The sequence below is a fragment of the Barbus barbus genome, assembly GCF_936440315.1.
Source record: "Barbus barbus genome assembly, chromosome: 49".
NCBI lineage: Eukaryota > Metazoa > Chordata > Actinopteri > Cypriniformes > Cyprinidae > Barbus > Barbus barbus.
Window position 1 is genome coordinate 17,686,013 of NC_136727.1, and position 26,186 is coordinate 17,712,198.

General features: G+C 35.5%; 1 protein-coding gene across 1 annotated transcript in view; it reads right to left on the reverse strand.

Annotated features, from left to right (window-relative positions):
- The window catches only part of LOC306867210 (metabotropic glutamate receptor 7-like), a gene marked incomplete at both ends in the record, with an annotated part of 220,064 nt that overhangs the window by 34,844 nt on the left and 159,034 nt on the right, over positions 1–26,186 (reverse strand). Inside the window, one exon of the mRNA XM_079412799.1 lies at positions 10,112–11,047. Within this exon, the coding sequence (XP_079268925.1) occupies positions 10,112–11,047 (936 nt within the window). The remainder of the gene's footprint in view (positions 1–10,111; positions 11,048–26,186) is intronic.

Sequence of the window (26,186 nt, forward strand, 5' to 3'; positions counted from 1 at the left end):
CGTAGTTTGGGAAACCTTGATGTAATATAATGTCTCATGCACTTTATATTGTAAATTACAATGAATGGAACAAGTTTTCTTACTCTTTGCATTTTTTACATCATTATGGTACAAGATAATGCTATTTAAATCAATGTGATTAATGAGTTAAAGCAAAAGTAATCTAAAAGTAATCTGATTATATTACCTAAAATGTGTAATGTAACGGATTACGTTACTGACTACAATTTTTGTCATGTAATCTGGAATCAGTAACGGATTACAATTTGCAAGTAATCTACCCAGCTCTGTATATATATATATATATATATATATATATATATATATATATATATATATATATATATATATATATATATATATATGTTTTATTATTAAGTTATTTTTCATATTAAGAAAATTACCACAGGTACATCGAAAAAATGTTGAATATCGTGAAAAACTTTTTTTTGTAACTTATTTCAAAAAGTGAAACTTTCATATATATTTTTAATTCATAACATGTAAAGTAAGACATTTCAAAAGTTTTTTTTTTGTTTTAATTTTGATGATTAGAGCTTACAGCTCATGAAAGTCAAAATCCAGTATCTCAATATATTCAAATATTTGTATTTGAGTTTCATTAAACGGCCCTCTCTACAGTATAAATTCAGGGTATCTCTTGTTCTTTGAAACCACAATAATGTGGAAGACTGCTGACTTGGCAATGATCCAGAAGACGAACATTGACACCCTCCACAAAGAGTGTAAGTCACAGAGGGTCATTACTGAAAGGAGTGACTGTTTACAGAGTGCTGTATCAAAGCATATTAAATGTAAAGTTGACTGGAAGGAAGAATTTGGGTAGGAAAAGGTGAACAAGCAACAGGGATGACCGCAAGCTTGAGAATACTGTCAAGCAAAGCTTATTCAAACACTTGGGAGAGCTTCACAAGGAGTGGACTGAAGCTGGAGTCAGTGCATCTTCAGGAAAACGGCTTCCAAGCCACTTCTGAACCAGAGACAACGTCAGAAGCATCTTACCTGGGCTGTGGAGAAAAATAACTGGACTGTTGCTCAGTGGCCCAAAGTCCTCTTTTCAGATACATTCAAATTTTGCATTTCATTTGGAAATCAATGTCTGGAGTCTGGAGGAGGACTGGAGAGGCACAGAACCCAAGCAGCTTGAAGTCCAGTTTGAAGTTTCCACAGTCAGTGATGATTTGGGGTGCCGTGACGTCTGCTGGTGTTGGTCTATTGTGTTTTATCAAGTCCAGAGTCAATGCAGCCGTCTACCAGGAGATCTGCTGACAAGCTTTATGGAGATTCTTGTTTTGCTTTTCCAGCAGTACTTTAGCACCTGCCCACAGTGCCAAAACCACTTCCAACTGGTTTGCTGACCATGATATTACTGTGCTTGATTGACCAGCCAACATGCCTGAGCTGAACCCCATATGGAATCTATGGGATATTTTCAAGAGAAAGATGAGAAACAGTTGATCCAACAATACAGATGAGCTGAAGACTCAATAGTGCCTCAGCAGAGCCACAGGCCGATCGCTTCCATGTCATTCCTCACTGATGCTGGAGTTTGTGCTAAAGGAGCCCCGACCAAGTATTGAGTGCATAAATTAATATACTTTAAAGAACTTGAACTTTTCTGCTTTGCAAATCCTTTTTTGATTAATCTTAGGAAATATTATAATATTTTGACATACTGGATTTTGACTTTCGTGAGCTGTAAGCTCTAATCATCAAAATTAAAACAAAAAAATATATATTTTGAAATGTCTTACTTTACATGTAATGAATCTAAAATATATAGGAAAGTTTCACTTTTTGAAATAAGTTACAAAAAAATGCTGTTTTTCACAATATTCTAATTGTTTGAGATGTACCTATATTTTCAGTTAAATGCTGTAAAATGGCTGTGATATGTTAAAATCTTATGAAAAAAGGACTCATTTTGTATTTTTTTTAACTTCCATTGATATGATCAATATTAGAAAAAAAATTGTTTTATTTGTATTTATTTATTTTACATTGTGATAATAGTAAGACAACTAAGTGTATTTAAACAGTACTCATTTTTCCTCCAGTTGATTTAAAATTAAATTACCTTTTTACATATGTATGTAAAGTTATTTAGTAAAATAAAATTTAAAATGCACATTATGGTGGTTTTTGCTATACAAAAAACAAAAAAAAACAACAACAACACTGGCTTTTCTACACTGTATTACAGTAATGAGGATTTGATTGTAATATATGCTTAATATTTATTAAAAACAATTGCGTAGTCTTAACAGTCACAGGCCTTGTTTCAAAAATGTATAAAAATGTATTATCCTAAATTTCTCTTTTCGGAGTTCTCCATGTGATCCACTGTGCTTTTTGTATCACCATGTTATATTAGACAGAATTACAAAAGTCCAATATGAAGTCTGCACAAAAAAAAATGTGCCATACTCCATCATAATATACCATAAAAGCACAGTAAAGTTGATGTGAGCAGTTCAGCTGCGCTTCCACGCTGCTCAATAAGATCATTTTGTCCACGCTAGATATTTTTTAAAGATTACTGTGGTGTGAATTCGTCATATGTAATAGAACGGCCTTGAGCTAAGGCCATTTTCTTTTCTTTTTTTTTCGTTGTTTTTGCGGGGTGTGCAGAAAGCAAACTATCACTCAGAGCAGAGAAACACACTGATGGCATATTAGAGAGACGGTGATGCTGCTGAAGGTACGTGAGCCTTTGGAAAAAAATAAGTGTGTGTGTGTGTGTGCGCATCAATATCATGAAAAAAGTTCTTTTTTTTTGTAACTTATTTCAAAAAGTGAAACTTTCATATATTTTACATTCATTACATATAAGCTACAACATATCAGAAGTTTTTATTTATTTTTTAATTTTGATGATTTGAGCTTACAGCTCATGAAAGTCAAAAATCCAGTATCTCAAAATATTAGAATATTTATATTTGAGTTTCATTAAATGACCATCCCAATAGTATACATTTCGGGTATCTCTTGTTCTTTGAAACCACAATAATGGGGAAGACTGCTGAAATGGAAATGGTCCAGAAGACAATAACTGACGCCCTCCACAAAGAGGGTAAGTGACAAAAGGTCATTACTGAAAGAGGTGGCTGTTCACAGAGTGCAGGAAGAATTTAGGTAGGAAAATGTGCACAAGCAACAGGGATGACCGCAAGCTTGAGAATACTGTCAAGCAAAGCCGATTCCAGTGTGAAGTTTCTGAAGTCAGTGATGATTTGGGGTGCCGTGACGTCTGCTGGTGTTGGTCCATTGTGTTTTATCAAGTCCAGAGTCAATGCAGCCGTCTACCAGGAGATTTTAGAGCACTTTATGCTTACATCTGCTGACAAGCTTTATGGAGATGCTAATTTCCTTTTCCAGCAGGACTTTAGTACCTGCCCACAGTGCCAAAACCACTTCCAAATGGTTTGCTGACCATGATATATCACTGTGCTTGATTGGCCAGCCAACATGCCTAAGCTGAACCCCATGTGGAATCTACGGAATATTTTCAAGAGAAAGATGAGAAACAGTCGATCCAACAATATAGACGAGGCACGCAAGAAAAATACAATCGCACAAGGCCTATATATTTCTGGTCAGTTTAATATATAATTGATTTAAAAACAATAACAAAAATTAAGTATCTTGGGCATGATCGAGGGGCACAAGGAAAATTTCAGGCCCGGCCCTGCGACAGGGGGTGCTGCAGCAATGCTAAAGTGCTAAAACAATGCTAAAGTGCCATATTTCCACTACTGTCGCGAACACAGCGACTGTACACCCCACGCAGCTGAGTAAAGCCATTATTTTCATTTAGCTGAGATCTGAAAGACTCCCTTCTGCAAAAACTCGCTTCGCACTCACGACTCTTTTGCACCGCTTTCCCACGCGTAAACCCACAGTTCACAGCATCTCTGTCAGAGCGGAAGCTTCATTTGTATTCCGCGCGACTCTCGCCAGGTAAGTAATGACAAGCAGCAAAGGCCAGCGTGTCACGGCTCCTCTCAGCTGACGTCAGGCTTTCACACGCCTGTAGGCTCTGGTGCACATGAGGCCACTTCTTCCCTCTAATGAGCTGCTGTTTGCCTCTCAGGACTGTACAACATCTCCGGAGTCATCCGGCCAGGTTCAGGTAATAGTCACGGAAATCCACAGCAATTTCTCTTCCCTCCGTAACACGAGCAGATTCCAGTGCACGATTTCCTGCTTTCATTTGCATTTGAAAAACCACATCCTCATGTGGAGTTAAGCATAATTAGAGTCGTGAATACAAAGATGAAGAAAAATGTGATGAAAAGGTTCATTGTTGTGGCGAGAAGGGAAATTTGATGCGGCTGCAGAGAGCAACAGTGACTGCATGGCCCTGGTTCCGCCAGCATTTTTCTTTTTTGATTTTCTCATTCATTTTCTGAATGTTTACATTAAAATATTTAACACAAAAAGTATTTAAATTAAAGTTATTTACATGGTAAGGGGCGTAACATTTCCGATGTATTCGGCCAATCACAACGATGAGCTTTATAAAAATCGACACGTTTCAGAAAGGCAATCAGAACAGAACAACAATGTACAGTATGTGTAAAATGTTTTTTTTTTGTGTTGTTTTTTTTACTTTAAACATCATAAAAACATTGTATTACACCATATACACCAAATAAAGTGTTATTTTTAGCATCGTCATATGATCCCTTTAATTTTGAATATAAAATAACATTATTTATACTGAATGTTATAATGAATTTACATTAAATTTCTTTTAAGATTTCCTTGGTATCTTGACTTCTCTGATTGGCATTGTTGTCATTGTTAACAAAGTGAAAACAATTAAAAATTGTTTTCATCAACAGAAATGAAACTGAAGCAAAACAAAATAGAAATATTAGAAGAAAAACTGTTTTTTAATAATAAAAAAAATGAGCATGATGGAAACTAGAGAAGTTTCTTTACTAAAATAGGTGTAAGTTAAAGGTGTAATAGGTGATTGTCTTCAGAAAATGTTTTGTTATTCTGGTTGAAAGTCTCTTCACATCCTGATAGCAATCATTAAGTGAAGTGGTCTAAATGTATTTATCTGTATTTATATATTATAATATATATATATTTATCTGTATTTATATATTATAATATATATAATATATTATATGGTACATCCGTCTTTTGGATGAGACGTTAAACCGAGGTCCTGACTCTCTGTGGTCACTAAAAATCCCATGGCACTTCTCGTAAAGAGTAGGGGTGTAACCCCGGTGTCCTGGCCAAATTCCCTCCACTGGCCCTTATCAATCATGGCCTCCTAGTAATGCCCATCCACTTGATTGGCTCTATCACACTCTCCTCTCCACCTGTAGCTGGTGTGTGGTGAGCGCACTGGCGCCGTTGTCCTGTGGCTGCCGTCGCATCATCCAAGTGGATGCTGCACACTGGTGGTGGTCGAGGAGAGACCCCCTCCACATGATTGTAAAGCGCTTTGGGTGTACGGCAATACACAATAAATGCGCTATATAAATGCATCATTCATTCATTCATTCATTCATATTCTGTGGAAGGTGTAGGACCAAGAAATGTTCGTCCAATAAAAACGCTCGGTCCGAGCGTTATAATTGTCTTTCCTACCTGCCTGTCAACGTATGTATTTGCATACCTCTGCACACCCTGTTCGAGCAGACAGGATACGTTGCGTTCAAGTACGCTATGCAGACAGAGCAAGAATGGCAGGCAAACATCAACAACCCAATCTTCCTTCCTGGTATTGCAGTACTTTTACTCACTGTACTATAAAGTTTTCTCACCGGTGAATGACACATGATGTAGCCCAGCGGTTCCCAATTCAAAGTCCTTGCGCCCCCCGCTCTGCATATTCTGCATGTCTTGCTTAGTTAACACACCTGATTCAGATAACCAGCTCGTGAGAAGAGAGCTCCGTGCAATGAACTGTGTTCCGATTGACATGCTCCCTACACAGTGTTCATTGCTCCCTACTCCCTGAGAAGGGGAAATCCGTTGAAGTTTATTTCACTTCGGAACATTCATTCACGGATTTGCGCTGCGCTGCGTCTTCACACTGCGTTTTTTTGTTTATATAATATTATTAAACATAACCCTATATTAATAATACTAAAATAAAACTGCTAATTGGTGGATTTTCTTTAGGGATTGTGGGTAATTTAGTTCTTCAGTGGGAATTTATCAATTACATATGATTTAAAAAAATTTATCACAATGACTCATGGCTCCTACAGAAGAATAAAGCCTGCGGTAGCTCAAGGTAGTTCTGTATTTAATGGCTTGTATGAAATTGTTACAAAACAAAAATAAAAAATTATCTGGATCGAATGAATGGGACTTCCAGAGGCTGACTGTTGCACTCAATAGCATGTTTATCAAGGCATAAAACAACATCCTGTGTGTTCTTAGAAATGTAATTAAAAGGTCCTAACAAATAGAAATGTTTTTGTGTCAGAGCCCATCATGGTATCTGGCTTTGGTACATGCTCAAATTTAGCTCGCTCTATTATTTAGGTAATTGCTTTTCAGTACCGGCACTGAGGAGAAAAAGCTGAGCCATTCGTCTCGTATGCAGATAATGAGCAAATGTCCTTATGCTAATGAAATGTCTTTTAAAAGATTGTTGTGGGACATTGATTCTGATCCTTAACTGTGCTATTAATACCTATTTGCCCTTCCATTCCTCGAGATGGCAACCCTCTCCCTGTGATGAAATATAATGTTTCATTTCTTCAGGAAGGGATGAAAAATGGATGATCTTAGAGGTACAAAAGCCGGAGTCTAGATTGCCTGCAGCTTGCAAACAGGTATTTCAAAATAGAGCCATTACGGCAACATCAGCCTGCAAATGGATTTGAAATTGAGTGGAAAACCATGCATGCGGAGGGTTAGACTTTTAGCTGCCTTGAAGGGAATTATAACGAGTAAGATATTCACGCCCCAAAAAAGGGCAAAAGTAAATGAAAGAAGGGGTGACACTTAAACCAATACGCTTTCAATTGCCTAGTCTAAAAAGACGCAAATCAGGTTTTCATTAAAAAAAAGTGCCTACAAATAAAAGACCTGTAGTAATGCTGCTCCAGGAGTTCATTTTCCTTCACTTTATTGTGCAAGATTTAATCCCACACAGAAAGTGATTCCATTAGCTGAAATATTTTGCTTTGGGAATTGCATTTAAATAAATAAATGAACAAAAATAACTAAACTGCTTCATTGCTTAAAAAAAAAAAACCTTTGTCATGTGGGTCAACCAACATTCATAAACATGCAGGAAACAAAAACTAAAACAGAAGATGAAACGAGAAATCAAAAGCACAGCGTAAAGCATAAAACAACAACAACAACAAAAAACATAACATACACAAAACAAAAACAACATGAAACAACAATGTAAAACAAAAATGCAACACAAAACAAAACTCAACTAAACAAAAAATGAGTAATTTTATTTGATGTCTGATCACAAATCCTGCAACATCTCTGTCACATTTGGGAGTAATACTATGTTTAATTACAGGACTCGAAATGAACTTTTTTACTTGGTAGCACTGGTGCTCCCAACTTTAAAAAGTTAGGAGCACCGGCTAAAATTTAGGAGCAACCACCAAAAATGAATGAGCACCACAACTACAGATTATATATTAACAGATTTCATCTTTACATTCTTAAATTGAATGCAGATTTTAGATTGGTAAATATTAGCTGTCAATCACCCAGTCAGTGCCTTCGGCTGTCAGGTGACAGGGAGCTAACTACCACAGGAAATGCAAAGGGCTGAAGAAGAGAGAAAATGAAAAGAACACTGACAGATTTCTTTCCTAAACCACCTAAATTAATCTGAGTTTGGTTAAACACAGAGAGAGAGCTCCTCTTTGACGAGGGTTAGGATGGTGTATGCGGTGTTGAATTTTACATTCAGCTCTGGCAATTGCGCGGTGGGTGTGCAACTAGTGGTGTGCGATATTGACAAAATTATATCTCAATATTTTCTAGGATTTTATAGAGAACGATAATTAGATGATATTTTGCCGAGTGTATTATTGTGCTGATCTTAAGGACAACCGTGGACAGTTTGATATTATTCATATTCTGTGTGGTGGTCAGTTCATAGCAGTGATAGAAATTAATGTTTTCCAATAAATTAAAATAGATTTTTACCTCTTATGGTAATTTTACAATTAAGCTTTTTTTTTTTTTCTTTTTTTTTTCTAAAAGCGTGCATCATCATTTGAGTCAAATTCTTACATTTAATCAGTCAATTAGAATAGTAAGACATTTGGGCTGTTATCAAGCAAATGAAATCAGTATCAACAAAATTCATCTTTGAATTTGAATTTTGAATTTCTGAAGTGGCATTTAGATAATAATAATAATAATAATAAATTGTATTTATAATGCGCCTTTCTTAAACTCAAAGAAAAAATAACAAATCAACCAAAAAAATAACTAATCAACCAAAACTACATCATATCAAAATGGAATCACAGTAAATAATCATAAATTAAAAGCTTTACTAAAAGGATTGTTTTAAGAAACTTCTTAAAACGCATTTAAGGAAGCAGCATTCCTAATGAACACAGGTAATGCATTCCATAGCTTAGGCCCGTTATAAGAAAAAGCCCCCCCCCCCCATGGTTTTTAATTTACAACGAGGCTAATACAAGGAGAGACAATCAGCAGAGCAGAGAGAGCGAGAAGGAGTGGAAATAGTGACCAACTAAGTGTGTAAGTGCATTTACACACTGCTTAATGCAGGACAGGAATGCATTTAACCTGCAGTTACACATGCATATACAATGTTTTAATACTGTAAACATAAAACGTTGAATACCGATATTTGAAATTATATAAAAAAAAGAAAAGATACTTTGAATGTGAAATTAAAACCACCAATCACTGTTAATAAGTGAGTCACTGCGACTGAACCAAATCATTTAAACGATTGATAAACTATTGAAAAAACCGTCATGTTGCTCAGAGACGCAAAACAGTGCTGTGGCTTTGTTTGGAATTTTTTTTGTTGTCAAAATTGAACAAAAACAGGAAATATGGTGTCTAAAACGTAAGTCTCGTAATAATTAACTTCTTATTTATTGAACTGTTGCATAAAATCAATATCACATTTGTAATCATGCTGATTTTTGGAGGAAAAAACTTTCAACATTCACCACATGATCGCCATCACCAGCATTATTTGTAACTTTAGGTGGTTTACAAAAGAAATGTGTCAGTGTTTTATTTTCTCTCTTCTTCAGCTATTTGCATTTCCCGTGGTAACCTTAGTTAGCTCCCTGTCACCTGACAGCGGAAAGCAGTGACTGATTGATTGACAGCTAATATTAACCAATCTAAAATCTGCATTCACTTTAAGAATGTAAAGATGTTATGTAACGTTCGATAGAAAGGCAGACCGGTCACCATATCAGCACACAGAAGGCACATAACTGAGAACGGTTTTAGAGAAATGAAAACAGGTCACACTACAACAACTATATGTACTCGCACAGATGCTCCAAAATATATTTTGAGGTCGCACAGATTAAATTATGGGAGCATATGCGACCAAAATGGTAACAATTTCGAGCCTTGAATTATTTAATTATTATTATTTTAGATTTTTTTTATGTAACGAGCTCAGCAAAGGGAATGCTACCTCAGCAACGAACTCTAAAATAAAAATGAATTAAATAAATAATAATAATAATAATGAACAAATAAAGGAAACTGAATACAATATCACTGATACAAAATAATATTAGTGAATATATTTGATTTGTGAACTGGATCAACTGGACTGTTCATTTAAAATAAAATAACTTGCTCTGTTCACAAATGGGAAACAACCATTTCAGAGCCCTTTCATTGTTATTGTATGGAAAGACTGCAACAATGTTGTACATTTCTAATTTCTGTCTTTCACAGACAAAATTAGAGTTTTTTTTGTGTTTATAACGAGATGAGGGCGAGAAGAAAAAAAAAAATCTCTCTGTGAAATATTGAGTAGAATCAACAAGTGAAAGCTGCACATAAGTACTTGAAACCGAAAACCGATGCACGTTGTAAAAAGTACTAAAACAAGCATTACCTTTTCTGCAGATTGTGCTGTCCCAAAGAAAATGGGAATGAAGGCGAGCCACACAATGCAGGTGGTGTACATGGTGAAGCCGATGGGTTTGGCTTCATTGAAGTTCTCCGGAACGCCTCGTGTCTTGATGGCGTAAATCGTACATGTTACCATCAGCAAGATGCTGTATCCTAGAGAGCAAATGATTTGTAGGTCCGTAATGTCACACTTGAGAACCCCTCGGGCCTTGTCTGGGTTTATGGTCTTCTGCTCGTCGTAATCGATTATGGTGTTCGGAGGATCCACTCCGAACCATATGAGGACCCCTAAGAGCTGGACGGAGATGAGGCTGGACGTGATGGCTAACTGAGATGTTGGGCTGATCAGTTTAGGTGGAGAAACCGACCTCTTCCCTTCCTCGAAAATGCGGTAAATTCGATTGGTCTTAGTGAGGAGCGCGGCGTAGCTAATACACATTCCTAACCCAAGGAAGATTCGTCTGAAGGAGCAAACGGCAACGTCCGGAGTGGCAATCATTACAAATGTGATGATATAACACAGGAATATCCCTGTCAGCAGAACGTAGCTGAGCTCTCTCCCAGAAGCTCGTACGATCGGGGTGTCGTTGTAGCGGATGAACGTCGCCATAACGAAGATGGTGGCAATGATGCCGAGCATAGCCAGGAAGACGGGAATGATGGCCCAGGGCGAATGCCACTCCAGCTTGACGATCGGGATGGGCTGGCACCCTGTCCGGTTGCCGTTCGGATGCATGTTGTAAGCGCAGAGTTTGCAGGACGTCTCGTCATACTGGTACTGGTAGCCGTCGCAGGGCTCGCAGTGCCAGCAGCATGGCATGCCTTTCACCATCTTCTTACGTTGACCCGTCTTACAGGGCAGACTGCAGACCGAGCTGGGTATTTCCATCTCACCGTTGGGCCACTGCATCTCATCGATCTACAAAGAAATGGACACACATCAGCATTCGGGTTAATGACACTGACATTCTTTTTTTTTTCCTACTATATTTTTTACAAAAAATATATAAAAAATGAAATTTATTGACTATATGCACTGACTTAAATACACCACTCTAATAATGAGTTTGACATTTCTGAATGTAAAATTAATTTGATGTTTTTTAGGGGGTAATATACATATATATATATATATATATATATATATATATATATATATATATATATAAATATAATGTCTGTAGAATAGATCTGTTCTTATAGGATAATGAAGAAAAAATACATTCTTGAAAATAAATCCTTATAAAAATATATACATGAATAAAAAATGAATGAAAATAAATCTTTAAAAAAATGTTTTAACAAAACTGCTTCACTGCTTGTATATAGAAAATAAAAAGTAGTTTGACCAACATTAAGAAACACACAGAAAAAACACACACACACACACACACACACAAAACAAATCCAAACCAAACCGAAACAAAAACACAACAACATAAAAGAACAAACACAACAACAACAAAATAAAACAAAAACACACTACAAAATAACATGACACAAGAACTCGAAACAAAATAATGCAGTACAAAAAATAAAATAAAACACAAAACAAAACATTACACAAAAAAATAAAACAAAAACCACACAAAACACAACAAAAACAACAATACCAAAATAACAAACAAACAAACAAAAACCCAATAAAAGCAAAGCACTGCAAAACAACAAAACAAAAACACAACACACAAACCAAAATACTATAAAAACAGAGAACACAAAACTAGAACACACACACACAAACAAATAAAACAGGAAATTACATCAGAGAAGACCTCTGCAGACTCTCATGACTGTGTGTCAAGGTCAGTCAGTCTTTCAAAATAAATTTGACTGGTTGTGTATTTCAAAGTCATGTAAAGCTCTTGAGTATTCAAGAATCTTTATTGCAATTTTAAAATAAATTGTTTACTAGCAACACAACCAACATGCCCCTCTTTTTTTACGCTTACAAGTTAAATATGTGCACCCATGAAAGTGCATAAATGCTTTTAAGTGTGATCAAGTGATCAAGGGAAGAAAAGTAAAATGCATTATTTTGAGCCTGCTTATTGCTTTCCGTCCACTCCCTTATACCTCAGTTAATATGCACTTTCAATTTCATGCCTTTCATTCAAACACTGCTGATTGCAGCATGATTACCAATGATTTCTTTTAGCCCTTTGTGGCAACAATCACCATGGAGACGGACACATTTTAATGAAAACAGGCAATAAGAAGGTGGTGAGAGAAATGCGGGAAATGCCACTTTTTGGAATGCGTGAATAAATCACATCACATAATAAAAGAGCACTGAAGAACAGCGAGTTTTAATCTCTTATAACGTTGCAATGATTACAGGTTTGGATTTAGTGGATAAATAAATCAGCATTTGCTTTCACCAAGAGACTTGAAAATTCTGAATTTAAAAAAAAAAGCACAGATGGACTAGAGAAACGTGTTTATTTAAATAAATAGCCCCCCCCCCCCCCCCCCCCCCCCAACAAAAAAGCCTTTTTGGATGGACCGGCCCTTTAAGAAAGCACTGTGATCTAAATATTTATGCTTTATTAAACCAATGCAAAATAAATCCCTGCTAAAAATCAGGGATAATTTGACAAAAAGACAAACCCTAACACCAAAAACCTGGGTATTGATGTCTTCTCCAGAGGACAGCTAGAGACAATTAGCGCCAGAGAAACATTCTATTACACCTGGCTATTATTGGGTCGTGTTTGCTTTCAGGACCGCAGAGCATTTCGCTATTTCCGTGGCAACACTGTGAATGACACCTGGAGATGCCATAATGAAAAGCCACATCAATCTAGATGACGCACTCCGGAGCCCGGCTGATTGGACACGGCCAGCATTTTGCCGCCCAAACAAAAGCAGAAAGACAGCACGGTTAATTTAGCGACTGAATCCCATCTGGGGGTCGCGGTGGAAAGGCACAAGAAAGAATGAAGGGACTTTTTTTTTTGTTCATGGTCTCTAAATCTTACTTGAAATTCCTTGCACCATCTTATCTCCTTTCTTGCTATCGTTTTCTATCCAACTCTCTCTTGCAACAATGCATCGATCCTTTCTGCTTTATCAATTTTAAAAAATGGCTCCATTTTAATCTACAGGTATTTGAATAAAAAAAGGAATTGAATAAATTGCAAAAAGAAAAAAAAAAACTAAACAAAACAATACAAAACTAAATACCAAACAAAAAGGCAAAACACAGCAAAATTAAACAAATGAAAAGCAAAAAATAAAATAAAAAATCAAAATACAACAAAACTAATAAAAAAAAATAAATAAAAAAAATGCAATAAAACAAAAAAGGCAAACAAACAAACAAAACAAAAGGGGAAAAAACAAAACAAAACTACAAACAAAATACAAAACTAAAAACGAAAGCATCTTTCGTTAACATCTTGGAAAATGCTCATTTTAGCCTGAAAGCGAAAGTCCCACCCTCTCTGCAAATCACCGTCCAAAGCCACGCCCCCTGCACGCGAACAGATCAGATGATCAGAGTCAACATTATTACGATACATCATGTGTCATTAACCGGTGAGAAAACTTCATAGTACAGTTAGTAAAATTACTACAATACCAGATTGTTGTTGATGTTTGCCTGCCATTCTTGTTCTATCTGCATAGCATTCGTGAAGGCGCTGATGACGTATCCTGCACGAACAGGGTGCGCAGAGGTATGCAAATACACATGTTGATAAGCAGGTAGGAAAGTCAATCAGTCCGAGCGCTTTGATTGGATGAATGTTTCTTGGTATATACTGTATATATAAATACATTTAGACCACTTAACGATTGCTATTGGGATGTGAAGAGACTTTCAACCAGCATAACAAAAAATGTATCACCATCACCTTTTGCAACTTTAAAGGGATACTCCAGCCCAAAATTAAAATTTTGTCATTAATCATTTACCCCCTTGTCGTTCCAAACCCGTAAAAGCTTAGTTCGTCCTCAGAACACAATTTAAGATATTTTGGATGAAAACCGGGGGGCTTGTGACTGTCCCATTGACTGCCAAGTAAATTACACTGTCAAGGCACAGAAAAGTATAAAAAAAAACATTGTCAAAATAGTCCTTCTGCCAACAGTGGTTCAATCTGAATTGTATGAAGCGACGAGAATACTTTTTGTATGCAAAGAAAATAAAAATAACATTTATTCAACAATTCGTCTCCTGTCTGTCTCTCTATGCCAGCATAGCGCCATTTTGGAGAGCATCCGATGGACGCTATTCTCTGTCATCAGTTTTCATCCAAAATATCTTAAATTGTGTTCTGAGGACGAACAAAGCTTTTACAGGTTTGGAACGACATCGGGGTAAGTGATAAATGACAACATTTTCATTGTGGGGTGGAGTTAAGTGCTAACACAATAGTTAGGTGTGATTACAAATTATTTTACCCAATAACTGTGTATGCATGTCTTTTTTTTAACACATTTTAGGCCCTGTCCCAAATGGCACACTTCAGTTGCACTAATGCAATTTAAGTCTTACATTGTGTCCATTAAATCTACAAGACCACAGGGTGTCCCATTTCTTAATTTTAGCTTCAGAAGGGTGCTCGTGATGCACACTTCTGCCGAGCCGAGCGCACACTGAGGCAAGCTCCACAGCAGACTCAAAGCGGCATAACATCATGAAAGTGTGGACTCAGCGGAAGACCGCGAGGGTTTAGGGTGCGATTTGGGACAGGGCCTTAGAGTGGCACACATTTAGCTTAGCAACATATTAAATCTTACATGACTGTAAGGAATAAGGATGCTGCCTTAGTAAGCTTACTAGGTTTTGAAATGCAGCAAATATGTTTATGGGTAATTCATACTGGATCTTTATAAAAACTAACAATATAATTTTAATACTACACCATAAAATTCAAGTCACAACCCTGCGTCATGTTTTTTTTTTTTTTTTTACTGCAATTTGAATTTATTTCCAATGCTTTCTGGCACATACATGAACGTGTGCAATGATTATGCACAAATATCCACAATTTGATGAGTCAAATCTATGCTACTCTAACTCTAAAGCTATTCTCATTAGCTCCATTAAACAAGCTAGCATTATATCAGATGCTAAAACACGATACATGCTAAGATGAAAAACGCATACATCCACAGCCTCGTGATGCCAGGAGCAACAGTTGGAGCAGAATCAATTATTTACCCAGAACACCAAATATCTCTCTGACAGAACAGAGACAGCAGTGCTGCTTTAAATTATTGATGATGTCACATTCGAAAAAAGAACCTGAGAATTACTGTCGTCTACAGTATGATATCACACACTCCTCAGAGACAGGGTTTTCATATAAACTAAAACTTACACGAAAACAGATGGTAAATCAAATCAGAATCAATGCAAAGCAAACTAAAACAGAAAACTACAAATATGTTTTAAAATACCAGTGATGACGCTATTCATAGCTAGTGATGAATCTAGATAATCAAAGCAAGTGCTTTTGAATCAATGCTTTGAAGTGCATATCAACATATGATTTCAGAAATATAGTTTCTGTATTTTGTACTTAAGAAATGAAATGACCTTAATGAAAACCCAGTCCAGAGCATTCAGAACCTCAGACTGGGCAGAAGGTTCACCTTCCAACAGGACAGTGACCCTAAGCACACAGCAAGAGTGGCTTATACACAACGCTGTGAATGTCCTTGAGCGGCCTAGCCACAGCCTGGGATTGAACCCAATTAAATATTTATGGAGAAACCTGAAAATGTGCGTCTACCCCCATCCAACCTGACAGAGCTTGAGAGGTGAAGACGTGAGGAGAAAATATGGTCAGATAATTGCCAAATGATGATGTGACAAGCTTGTCGCATCATAACCGAAAAGATTTGAGTCTGTAATTGGTGCCAAAGGTACTTCAACAAACTATTGAGCAAAGCCTGTGAAAACTTATGTACATGTTGTTGTTTTTTTTGACAAATTTGCAAAGATTTCAAACAAACTTCTTTCACGTTGTCATTATGAAGCGCTGTGAATATTTCTTAAATGTTATATACACTGCATTTATTAAATGTTAAACCAAACTTTTAGCATGACAACACCCACAAAAAAAAAAAACTCTAAATATTTTTTTATTTTTTTATTTTGTAGTCAATGAGCACTGTTTCTGGGAGAAAAGGCATCCAACCAGCAGATGTCCATATGCTGTTAACACACTGTATACAAAAAAACAATTTGAAGTAATTAGCAATTAACAAGTTAAATCTCTTAAGTTTATGGGCATTTGAAATTATATGCAAATATGATAAAAATTCAAAGCATATTTCAAAATACAGGAAAAACACAAATGTTAAAAATCCTTCATATTTAACACTACATTGAGCCTCATTTTTACTTTTTCTTAGAGTGTGTGGGACCATTTTTTTAAAGGGTTCACCCAAAAATAAAAATGCTGTCATTAATTACTCATGTAGTTTCAAACCTGTAAGACCTTTTTTTCATCTTCAAAACACAAACTATGATATTTTTGATGAAATCGGAGAGCTTTCTGACCCTCCATAGACAGCAAGGGTCCTACCATGGTCAAGGCACAACAAGGTAGGAAGGACATTGTTAAAATATTAAAATACTTTTTTGTGCAAAAACAAATCTTCTATATTCAATGATTTCTTCTCTTTCAGGTCAGGCTTCGACGCCCATTCACTACAGCACCATGACCTTTCTGGGCCATAAAACATTTCAGTTGCGTTGCTGTCTATGCAGGGACAGAAAGCTCTCAGATTTCATTAAAATATCTTAATTTGTGTTCCAAAGATAAACAAAGGTTTTACAGGTTTTGAACAACATGAGAGGGTGTAATTAATGACAGAATTTTCATTTTGGGGCGAACTAACACTTTAACTTAGAGCTAAAATGGATAACTAAGCAAATACTTCACTTTCTATGAATTTAACAATTACATTAATTTATGTGCAGTGTATTTAGTGCCTATTTTTTTCTTAAACTTTGATATAAGCAAAAAATTGGCATTTTCAGGGCAAAAAAATGCTGTTGTCATGTAAATAAATGGCCAAGACTTATATAAAGTTCTGTTTTTAGTTGAAAATTGTGTTGTGTAAACACCCCCTGAAAGTAAACTGAAATACAAATTCAAAAGTAGTTTCAAAAATAACTCATTTTAAAGTGCAACCAAATGTTCACAGCTGAAGAACTTTGAGCCATCAAGCTAGCAGTGTACCAGAGAGGAGTTGTTGTTTTTTGTGCCAAAAGATGTAGCATTATCATTAAAGCTGTTTTCCAGTCAAACAACCTGACTCACAGCAGAACTAAGAATACATTACAACCCTCAACCAGAGTTCGAAGCACTTTTCAAACCTCAGCTTCCAACTTATTCTGACAACCGGTAATTTATTTTTCCGCTAGCTTGAGTTCTTTAATCTGGGCCTCCTTTCTTGTTCAAGAAAGGTCCAAAACAAAGTTACAAGTGAACCAACCAAGTCCCTACACTTGATTTGTCGAGCTACAGTTCGCTTTAAAGAGCAATCTCTACCTCTGGGTGAATCAGATCTAGTATCATCTGCTATCATTGCTTGAAGCACAGCAAACATTGGGGGTTAGTGGCTAGCAAGCAGCCATGAAGGAAGGGCATTTAGGGTCATTGGGAAATTGTCGGCTGAGAGATTGAGAAACTCAAACTAACTACTGCAGTCCTGACACTGGTACAACAGAAGTCAATTACTTGTCCCTCGGCGACAGATTGCCTCCGCTTTTTCGAAGCGTAAACAACACGAGGTTCCCAGATTTTACTGATTAGCTGTCTCGCTACAAATTTTAAATGTAAACTACTTAGAAAGTACAAGATGATGAAAAAAAAACTTGCCAGGCTTCAATACAGCAGGGACAGACTCATAGCGTTTTTGTCCCTCAACCAATTTAGTTCAAGCATTTGTCGACTACTGCAGAATTTGAGTTAATAGATCTGAAGCAGATATGAAGCATGTGCCAACAAATAGAGATAAAAGAATGATTGTTTACAAACAGGAAACCTGTTTATAAACGCTTCTCCATCTTTCATTGGTCAGGCATACAAATAGCCACACCCAAAACTCATGCTATTGGTCGATTCACTGTCGCTATGCTGGCCTGGGGCCTGTTTCATAAAACAAGTTTACCAAATAAGCCAGGTTTATTTCAGTTAGCCTGACTTTCTGTTTGTTGATTTGGTTCAAAATAAGTCAGACTGAAATAAGCCTGGCTTATTTGGTAAGCCTAGTTTAGGCCCTCTTATTTGAGTTCATGAGAGTTTATAAGAGATGCAGCAATGCTTGATTCATGAGACCAAATACACAAAACCAACCTGAATATTTAATTTGAGTTGAGTCAATCTTGTCACAGCCATTAACGACAAACTGTGGCAAAAGATTATCAGTTAGTAATGACTGCAATTTCAGTCTTTTCCCTCATAGTAAGCTATTATGTGAAGATTTGGAATGTAGTGTGTAAGTCACAGGAGCTGACAAGCTGCTTTTGTGCTTTTTTTATTTTTTCATTACAGTAAACAATGTCATGATGATTTGATTGATTGATTGATTGCCTGGGGGTTGTACCACATGACATTTTACAACCTAAACTACAAAAAATAAAAATAAATAAAAAATTATACATATATTATACACACGCACACAGTCGCCAAAGCCCTTTATATGAAATAAATAAATAACAAAAACTAAAACAGAATTAAAATAGATATACAGAATTATTTAAAAATCATAATAACAAAAGCACTATATATATATATATATATATATATACTCAAATATATATATACTCAAAACATAAAATTAAAAGTCAATTCAAAATATTAATAAATACTATAATTATACAATACTAAAATACTACTGGTGATGTTTGGCAGACTTTTTTTTTTTTATTTTTTTGTTTCCAAATATTCTATTTTTAAAAGTAAAATTCAACTGTGTTACTGCTGTTTTACAACCTTTTAGTTTGGCATTATATATATTTGGGTTTGGAACTTGATGTTCACCAGATGAATTATTGAACTACATAATTTCATAAAGTCACCTTCACATCAACATTCACTAGCACCATATAATATTAACGATTAATCGGGATAAATCGCATCCAAAATAAAGGTTTTTGTTTTAATAACATCTCTGTGTACTGTGTATATTTATGTATATATAAACACACATGCATCTATATTTTATTTAAAATATGTTATGTTTATATATTTAATAAATTTATATGTAATATAAATCATATGAATATAAATACGCAGGTGTACATATTTTCAAAATATATCCTCTATGTGTGTGTATTTATATATGCATAATAAATATACACAATATACGCACATATATTATGAAAACTAAAACTTTTATTTTGAATGTGATTAATCATTTGACAGCACTAAATAATAACAAATGCACAATCCAAACACACTGTATTTTTGCGCATCTGCAGTCAAACACACTTCCATCCTGAAGTTCAGGTACCAGGCTATGCATGACCTTTAGAACTGCAGTGTTTTGTCCCATGGCTGCTGTTCTGTTCTCAAATTCTCGTTCTTTTCATGCTTGGCCGGATCGCTCGGTTCATGTCCCATTGTGCTGGGAGTGCCGCGGCCGAATGGAAAGCTGGTCCGGAGTGTATTTAGCGACGCAGAGAGGAGGTGAAGATGGGCCCTCATTATTCCCAGAGCCTCCTTCTCTTACTGGGCCCAGCCAGGCCTTTGCTTCCCTTCCCTGCATTTAAATTGTGTGTCAAGCACAATTGTCAATAAATCATGTCGGTGGGCAGGCCGGCGTCATAGGTGGGGTGACAACTTAAATAACGTTAGCCTGAGGGTAAAAGGCAGACCTAGTGTTTGCCCAGCAAAGAACATTCCGCAAAACAGACAGGTAAATAATAAGAATATTAAATAAATATGTGAAAGACATGCAATAACTGGGTGCATTCACTACTGAAGTGGGGGAAAAAAAAAATCACATGAGGACTCCAAATATTCTGCAATTCCCCTCATACAATACACTTGCCAAGTGCACACAGTAAGACAGAATGATTTTGCACTACATTAACAAAATTTTAACATATGCTAAAAAAAACGGCAGTGGTTTTTGCCCGTAAACAGCCTTTCTTCAATAGAATGTTTTAACCGTCAAGTAACAAATAACATTTTCCTTACACCCTGAATGCATGCGTATATTCGTAGTAAAAAAGTATTTTCTACAAATGTGATGGGCGCGCTGACCGTTTTTCGCATCGTTAAACTAGCAAAAGTGGATTCAGACATGCCCTAAGTGCATCTGCGCTGTGCGCTTTAGACCGTGCGCTTAGATCGTTAAAATAGGACCCTGGGTGTTTTGGGGGGTTGAAAATAATTTCCGTAATTTAGCTATTAAATTAAATTAAATTAAATTTCTGTTTGTTTGCTTGCATGTTTTTACCAGTGATGTATTGTTAGCTAAATTTATTAAAAACTATCAGAAATAATTGTTGGTAATTTAATTAAAGCTGAAATAAAACACTATATAAATATTACTTGAAACTAAAATAGTTTTAGGTAATTTTTGGTAACATATAGTATATAATAAACATAGTATATAATAATTGTATATAAGCTTTCAACTCTTTAAAATAATTTTTAGTAATTGAAGTAAAGCTGAAATAAAATGCGATAGAAATGAATTTATAAATGAATCTATTTAAGCTGAAAAAATTGGTATACAATCAATTTTCATTTAGAAATTTTGAAGTAGAAAAACAGAAATAGTAATTTCTTATAAAAAATCATAAATACAGACAGACATAAAAACAACTCTGAAATAGACTTTTTTTTACAGTTTACTAAAACTAACAAAGTTATCAAATAATTGTATTATTTATTTGTAAACAAAAAAAAATGCCTAAAACACATAACAAAACAAAACTAAATCTAAAATTAAAACACGTAGTTGTTGTTTGATAGTTTAAACTATTAAAAATATTTTTTGGTAACATAGTATATAATTTTATAAACTGTTTCGTAAAAAAAAAAAAAAAAAATTATTAATAAATAACAACAACAACAACTCTGAAATATCTGTCCTTTTACAGTTTTTTTTTTTTTTTTTTTTTTATAAACTCAAAGCAAATAAAAAGCTAATTCAAAATGCTAACAAATATTATAATAGTATATAACAGTATATAATAATAGTATATACAATTTTATTTTTTTTTTTTTAAAAGTAGGTTTTAGGTTTTTTTTAGTAACATATTTATTTGGTATTTAAAAAAAATAAAATATGGTAAAGTTTGGGCCAGGTGAATAAGAATAAAAAGAAAAACGCAACTTGCCCATGTAATACTGCCAAATTGCAAAGGAGATATGAACGATTGCCACAACGATGCACTGAATTTTTCAAGGTGTTTAGAGTAGTTTTAATTGTGTTGCTATGTGGTTTCTAATGCATTCCGATCTCTAGTTATGGCTCATATACTTTAACGCAAAACTGTGGGAATTTTTGTGTTGAATGATCAGAGGTATCCCTGTGCCACAAACCATGTAACATACTGTCAGTTAGGGATGAAACTAGCAACTAGGAAGGTTTATTAAACCATTACAGGAGTCTAAAATACAGATATCTGTACTGTATCTCTCCAAATCTATTCGTCTTTAAAATACCACTGCAATCTCAGTCAAAAATCTTTTAAAAAGTCAATAACTGCAGCTCCAAACAAACAGTCTCCAGCCATAGAGATATTGTGTGTAGTAACTTGCACACAATAGAGGTTTCAGAGTGTTTTCCGCAAGGTGCCAAGCAGTCTCTCTAGTTGCTTAGAAACCAAGAATTAAAGCTCTCTGGCTTGCTTTCTCTTTCCTCCACTCATACACTGCATGCTTAAACGCGTCCACTGCGGCACATTTGTGGTCAAGGTTTTCAACTTTGACTCTGTGCGATTCTGACAGTCGTCAATTCTGGAAACAAATGGGTCTCATCTATTTACTCCTTGTGAACTAGCGGTGTTAGCGTTGCGCTAATGTTCACAAAGCTGGGGGGGAAGGGGCGAGAGTAATTAGCTTGATATCTGCTCCTCACCCAAAGCAATTTTCCGGCCTGCCTTCATGGACTTTGGGTGCCGTACTCTGTCCTATTGCTCGTAATTAAGCACAGCATGGCAATCCTAATGAATTTAACAGCCCTGTTGCTATGGATACTGGATGAGATGTAACTCTTTAGCCTTCGGTGTGGTTGGTTTATTCAGTTCTTCATCAGATCACCTCCTCCTCCTCCTCTTCAACACACTCAGTGATAAATGGGATGCAGATTCGTTTGAGTGTGGGAAGCAGTGTGACAATGCTAATTATGTTAGCCCAGTTGCGCTAATGAGAGGCGTGGTGATATTTGGTGTCATTACGAATACGCAAAACTGTTCGTAGTTTCTCAACACTGCCTTCTTGTCCATTCATATCCAAACATACAGTACATAGTGGATGTTTTGAAACACATTTAGATATAAATAAAATTAACTTTTCGTTTTAATTTAACAACTCAAAACATGTTATGTCATGTAACCATTAAATATATATATATATATATATATATATATATATATATATATATATATATATATATATATATATATATATATATATGCACACACACAGCAGTAAAACAGAAAATGTAACCTTGTTTTATGGATGTTTTGAAAAAAAAAATTATATTATTTTAATTAAATGTTTTAATTTACTGACTAAAAATGCCATGTTGTGAGACCATCAAGTAATAATAAATAGTTATTATATATACAAATTATTTATTAAATGTATGTATTTTTAAATGGTAAAATGATAAATTATGTTTTTCAACCACACAAAATATATAACATTTTACTAAATTTTAATTGAATAACTGAAAATGGCATGTGTAACAATCAAGAAATAAAAAAAAAATATTACTAAATGATTATCTATTAAATGTTAATACTATTTTTCTAAAACAGTAAAATAATTAAAAAATGTTCTACAAATATCATGCATTTTTGAAAAGCTTTTTTAAATCAGAAGTTTTAATTTAATGACTAAAATGTCTAACCATTAAGTAATAAGAAATAGCTACTAAATATGAACTAATTTATCAAATATAAATATTATATTTTTGTAAAAAAAAAAGAAAAAAAAAGGTAAAGATGGTTCATCATGAATGTTTTGAAAAAGTTTTTTTTTTTTCAAACATTGTAATCTAAAATAATTTAATTAATTTATAGATGTCATGCAGTGTAAACGAGAAGTAATACGAAATCACTCAAAAACACTAAAACATAAAATAAATAATTAAAAGTTATTTAATAAATAAAAAGTAAACTGTTTTACAAACATACATCATGGGTGTAAATACCAAAAAAAAAAAATTATATTCTATAATTATAAATATAATTATAAAATGATAAATTCTGACCCTACCATCTGAATGTCGCAGCAGAAATCAAGACTCCTCAGACCAGGCAACGTTTTTCCTATCTTCTATTGTCCAATTTTGGTGAGCCTGTCAGAATTGTAGCCTCCGTTTCCTGTTCTTAGCTGACAGGAGCAGCACCCGGTGTGGTCTTCTGCTGCTGTAGCCCGTCTGCTTCAGGGTTCGACGTGTTGTGCGTTCAGAGATGCTATTCTGCATACCTTGGTTGTAACGAGTGGTTATTTGTAGGGATGCACCGATACCACTTTTTGCAGTACTCGCCCGATACCGATACTTTTATTTTTGCTACTTGCCGATATCGAGTACCGATACTGATATTTTCATTGCATTTGTACATTTGTACATTTTTCATTGCATTTGTACATTGTAATAATGCAGGGAACCACTGGTTATAAATCTCCTAACTGTGATATTTTCAGAAATAAAAGTTGCTTTTTTTCATCTGAAACGTGCTGCAATTTATATTCCAAAGCCACTCATATAATGCATAATCAATCATGAAGCAAGCAAAACATGTGCAATGTGCGCACGTATTTGTACTGGTGCAGAATGAGAGGGACAAGTACAGAACATAGCGCATAGGCTGTTAGTTTCACTTTCGCCAGAATGTCGTGTATGCTTAAGGTTGAAAATAAATGATGGTTTATAGTGAATACCCCTATAAATTGTCTTATATTTACGATTTAGTTTTAAGCCAAATGATGCGTGTGCCAAGTGAGCGAACATCAATAAAGATCACACAACATAAATGCACGCACGCGCTCTCTCTCGCCCTCCCTCCCTACCGTAACTTGTGTATTGTTTTACTTACTTGTTTTTGACACATCCGACCGAACTACAAACTATCCAGTGATGTCTGTGAGAAAGGGGTATTCACTCGACGAGCTTGCGCATCTGTGCCGCCGCGCGCTCAATCCACTCAGCGTGCTTTGCTTACCCCATCAGCTCACGCACATCAGCTATACAGGCGTCAATACTGAATGTTTAACATTAATTTCATCGCATGCATATACTTCGTAGACATCCTTAATCTCTAATAACTCCATTCTGCTGTCTGTATTTCTTTGTCTGAATATGGCACTTATCACATGCTGTGTGGTATCGGCGTATTTTTACGAGTACGAGTACAGGAGCTCCCCTAGTTATTTGAGTTACTGTTGCCTTTCTATCATCTCTAACCAGTCTGCCCATTCTCCTCTGACCTCTGACATCAACAAGGCATTTTCGTCCACACAACTGCCGCTCACTGGACATTTTCTCTTTTTTCGGACCATTCTCTGTAAACCCTAGAGATGGTTGTGTGTGCAAATCCCAGTAGATCAGCAGTTTTTGACACCAACAACCATTCCACGGGTTGTGATTGGCTGATTAGCAATTTGTGTTACCAAGCAATTTAACAGGTATATATATAAATATATATATATATATAATGAAACATTTTAATCTGTTGACTCTAAAAATGTCATGTGGTATAACCAAAGATGAATTGCCCTGTTGCTATGGATGCTGGACAAGGTGTAACTCTTTAGCCTTCATTGTGGTTGGTTGCTTCAGTTCTTTTTCAGCACACCTCGTCCTCCTCAACACACTCAGCGATAAACGGGATGCAGATTTGTTTGAGTGTGGGAAGCCGTGTGACAATGCTTATTACCCCAGTTGCACTAATGAGAGGTGTGGCAATACTCGGCGTCGTTATGAGTGCGCAAAAATGTCCGCTACGGTTATCGTCTCTGGCTTGTCACACCGTGCTTTCTCAACACTGCCTTCTTGTCAGTTCGCTTTGCATATTTGATCTGACACCCCGCATACGCTCCAGAGCTTCCTCGTTCAAGTGCTTGCTACGATAATTAACTGCCGTGGAGGAAGACCCCTCTCTTAGCAGGTCCCTCGACACGTTGGTGCCACTGAATAAATATGTCGAGCGTATTAGCGCAACATGGCATGATTGAAGGGGCGTGACTATGGAAATGTCTTATGATAGATTCTTCATGAATCTCTGTTCTTTTACTTAATGAGTACATGCTTAATGGATCCAGTTATGAAACAGGAATTAGCATGTTTCATTCATTCTCGGCTCATGCTGGTTTGGGTTTTGAACGCTGCAGGCCACATCTGAAGTGACAGACGCTTGTCGGCCTTTTGCTAGGAGGCTGCAGTTGTTGTTAGACACGGAGGGCTAAAGCTAATTTAACAAATCAATATTTTATTCAACAAAACGTTTCACAAGAACATCTGGTGTCAACGACAGCAGAGGGAAAGAAAAATATTTCATAAATCTAAAGTTTTAACCTTATAAAGCATACTGTATCATATTCAATATGCTGATTTCTAAGACCACTAAATTATCAACATAATCTGAAAAACCTGTTGTACCTGTTATTTTGTTTAGCAAGTACAATCAGGTCAAAGTTCAAGTGTATTTTTTCTGTGAAATCTTTACTGATTTTTTATTTTTTTTTAAGTAAATACAACAATATGTTTCTTTGAGTTTTAAAATGTCATGTGGTATAGCCAAATACAAAATTATTTATATTTAATTAATAATTAAGTAAAATTAATGTTTTACAAACATAAATGACAGATGCTTTAAAAAAAAAAAATAGAACAATGTCATGTGG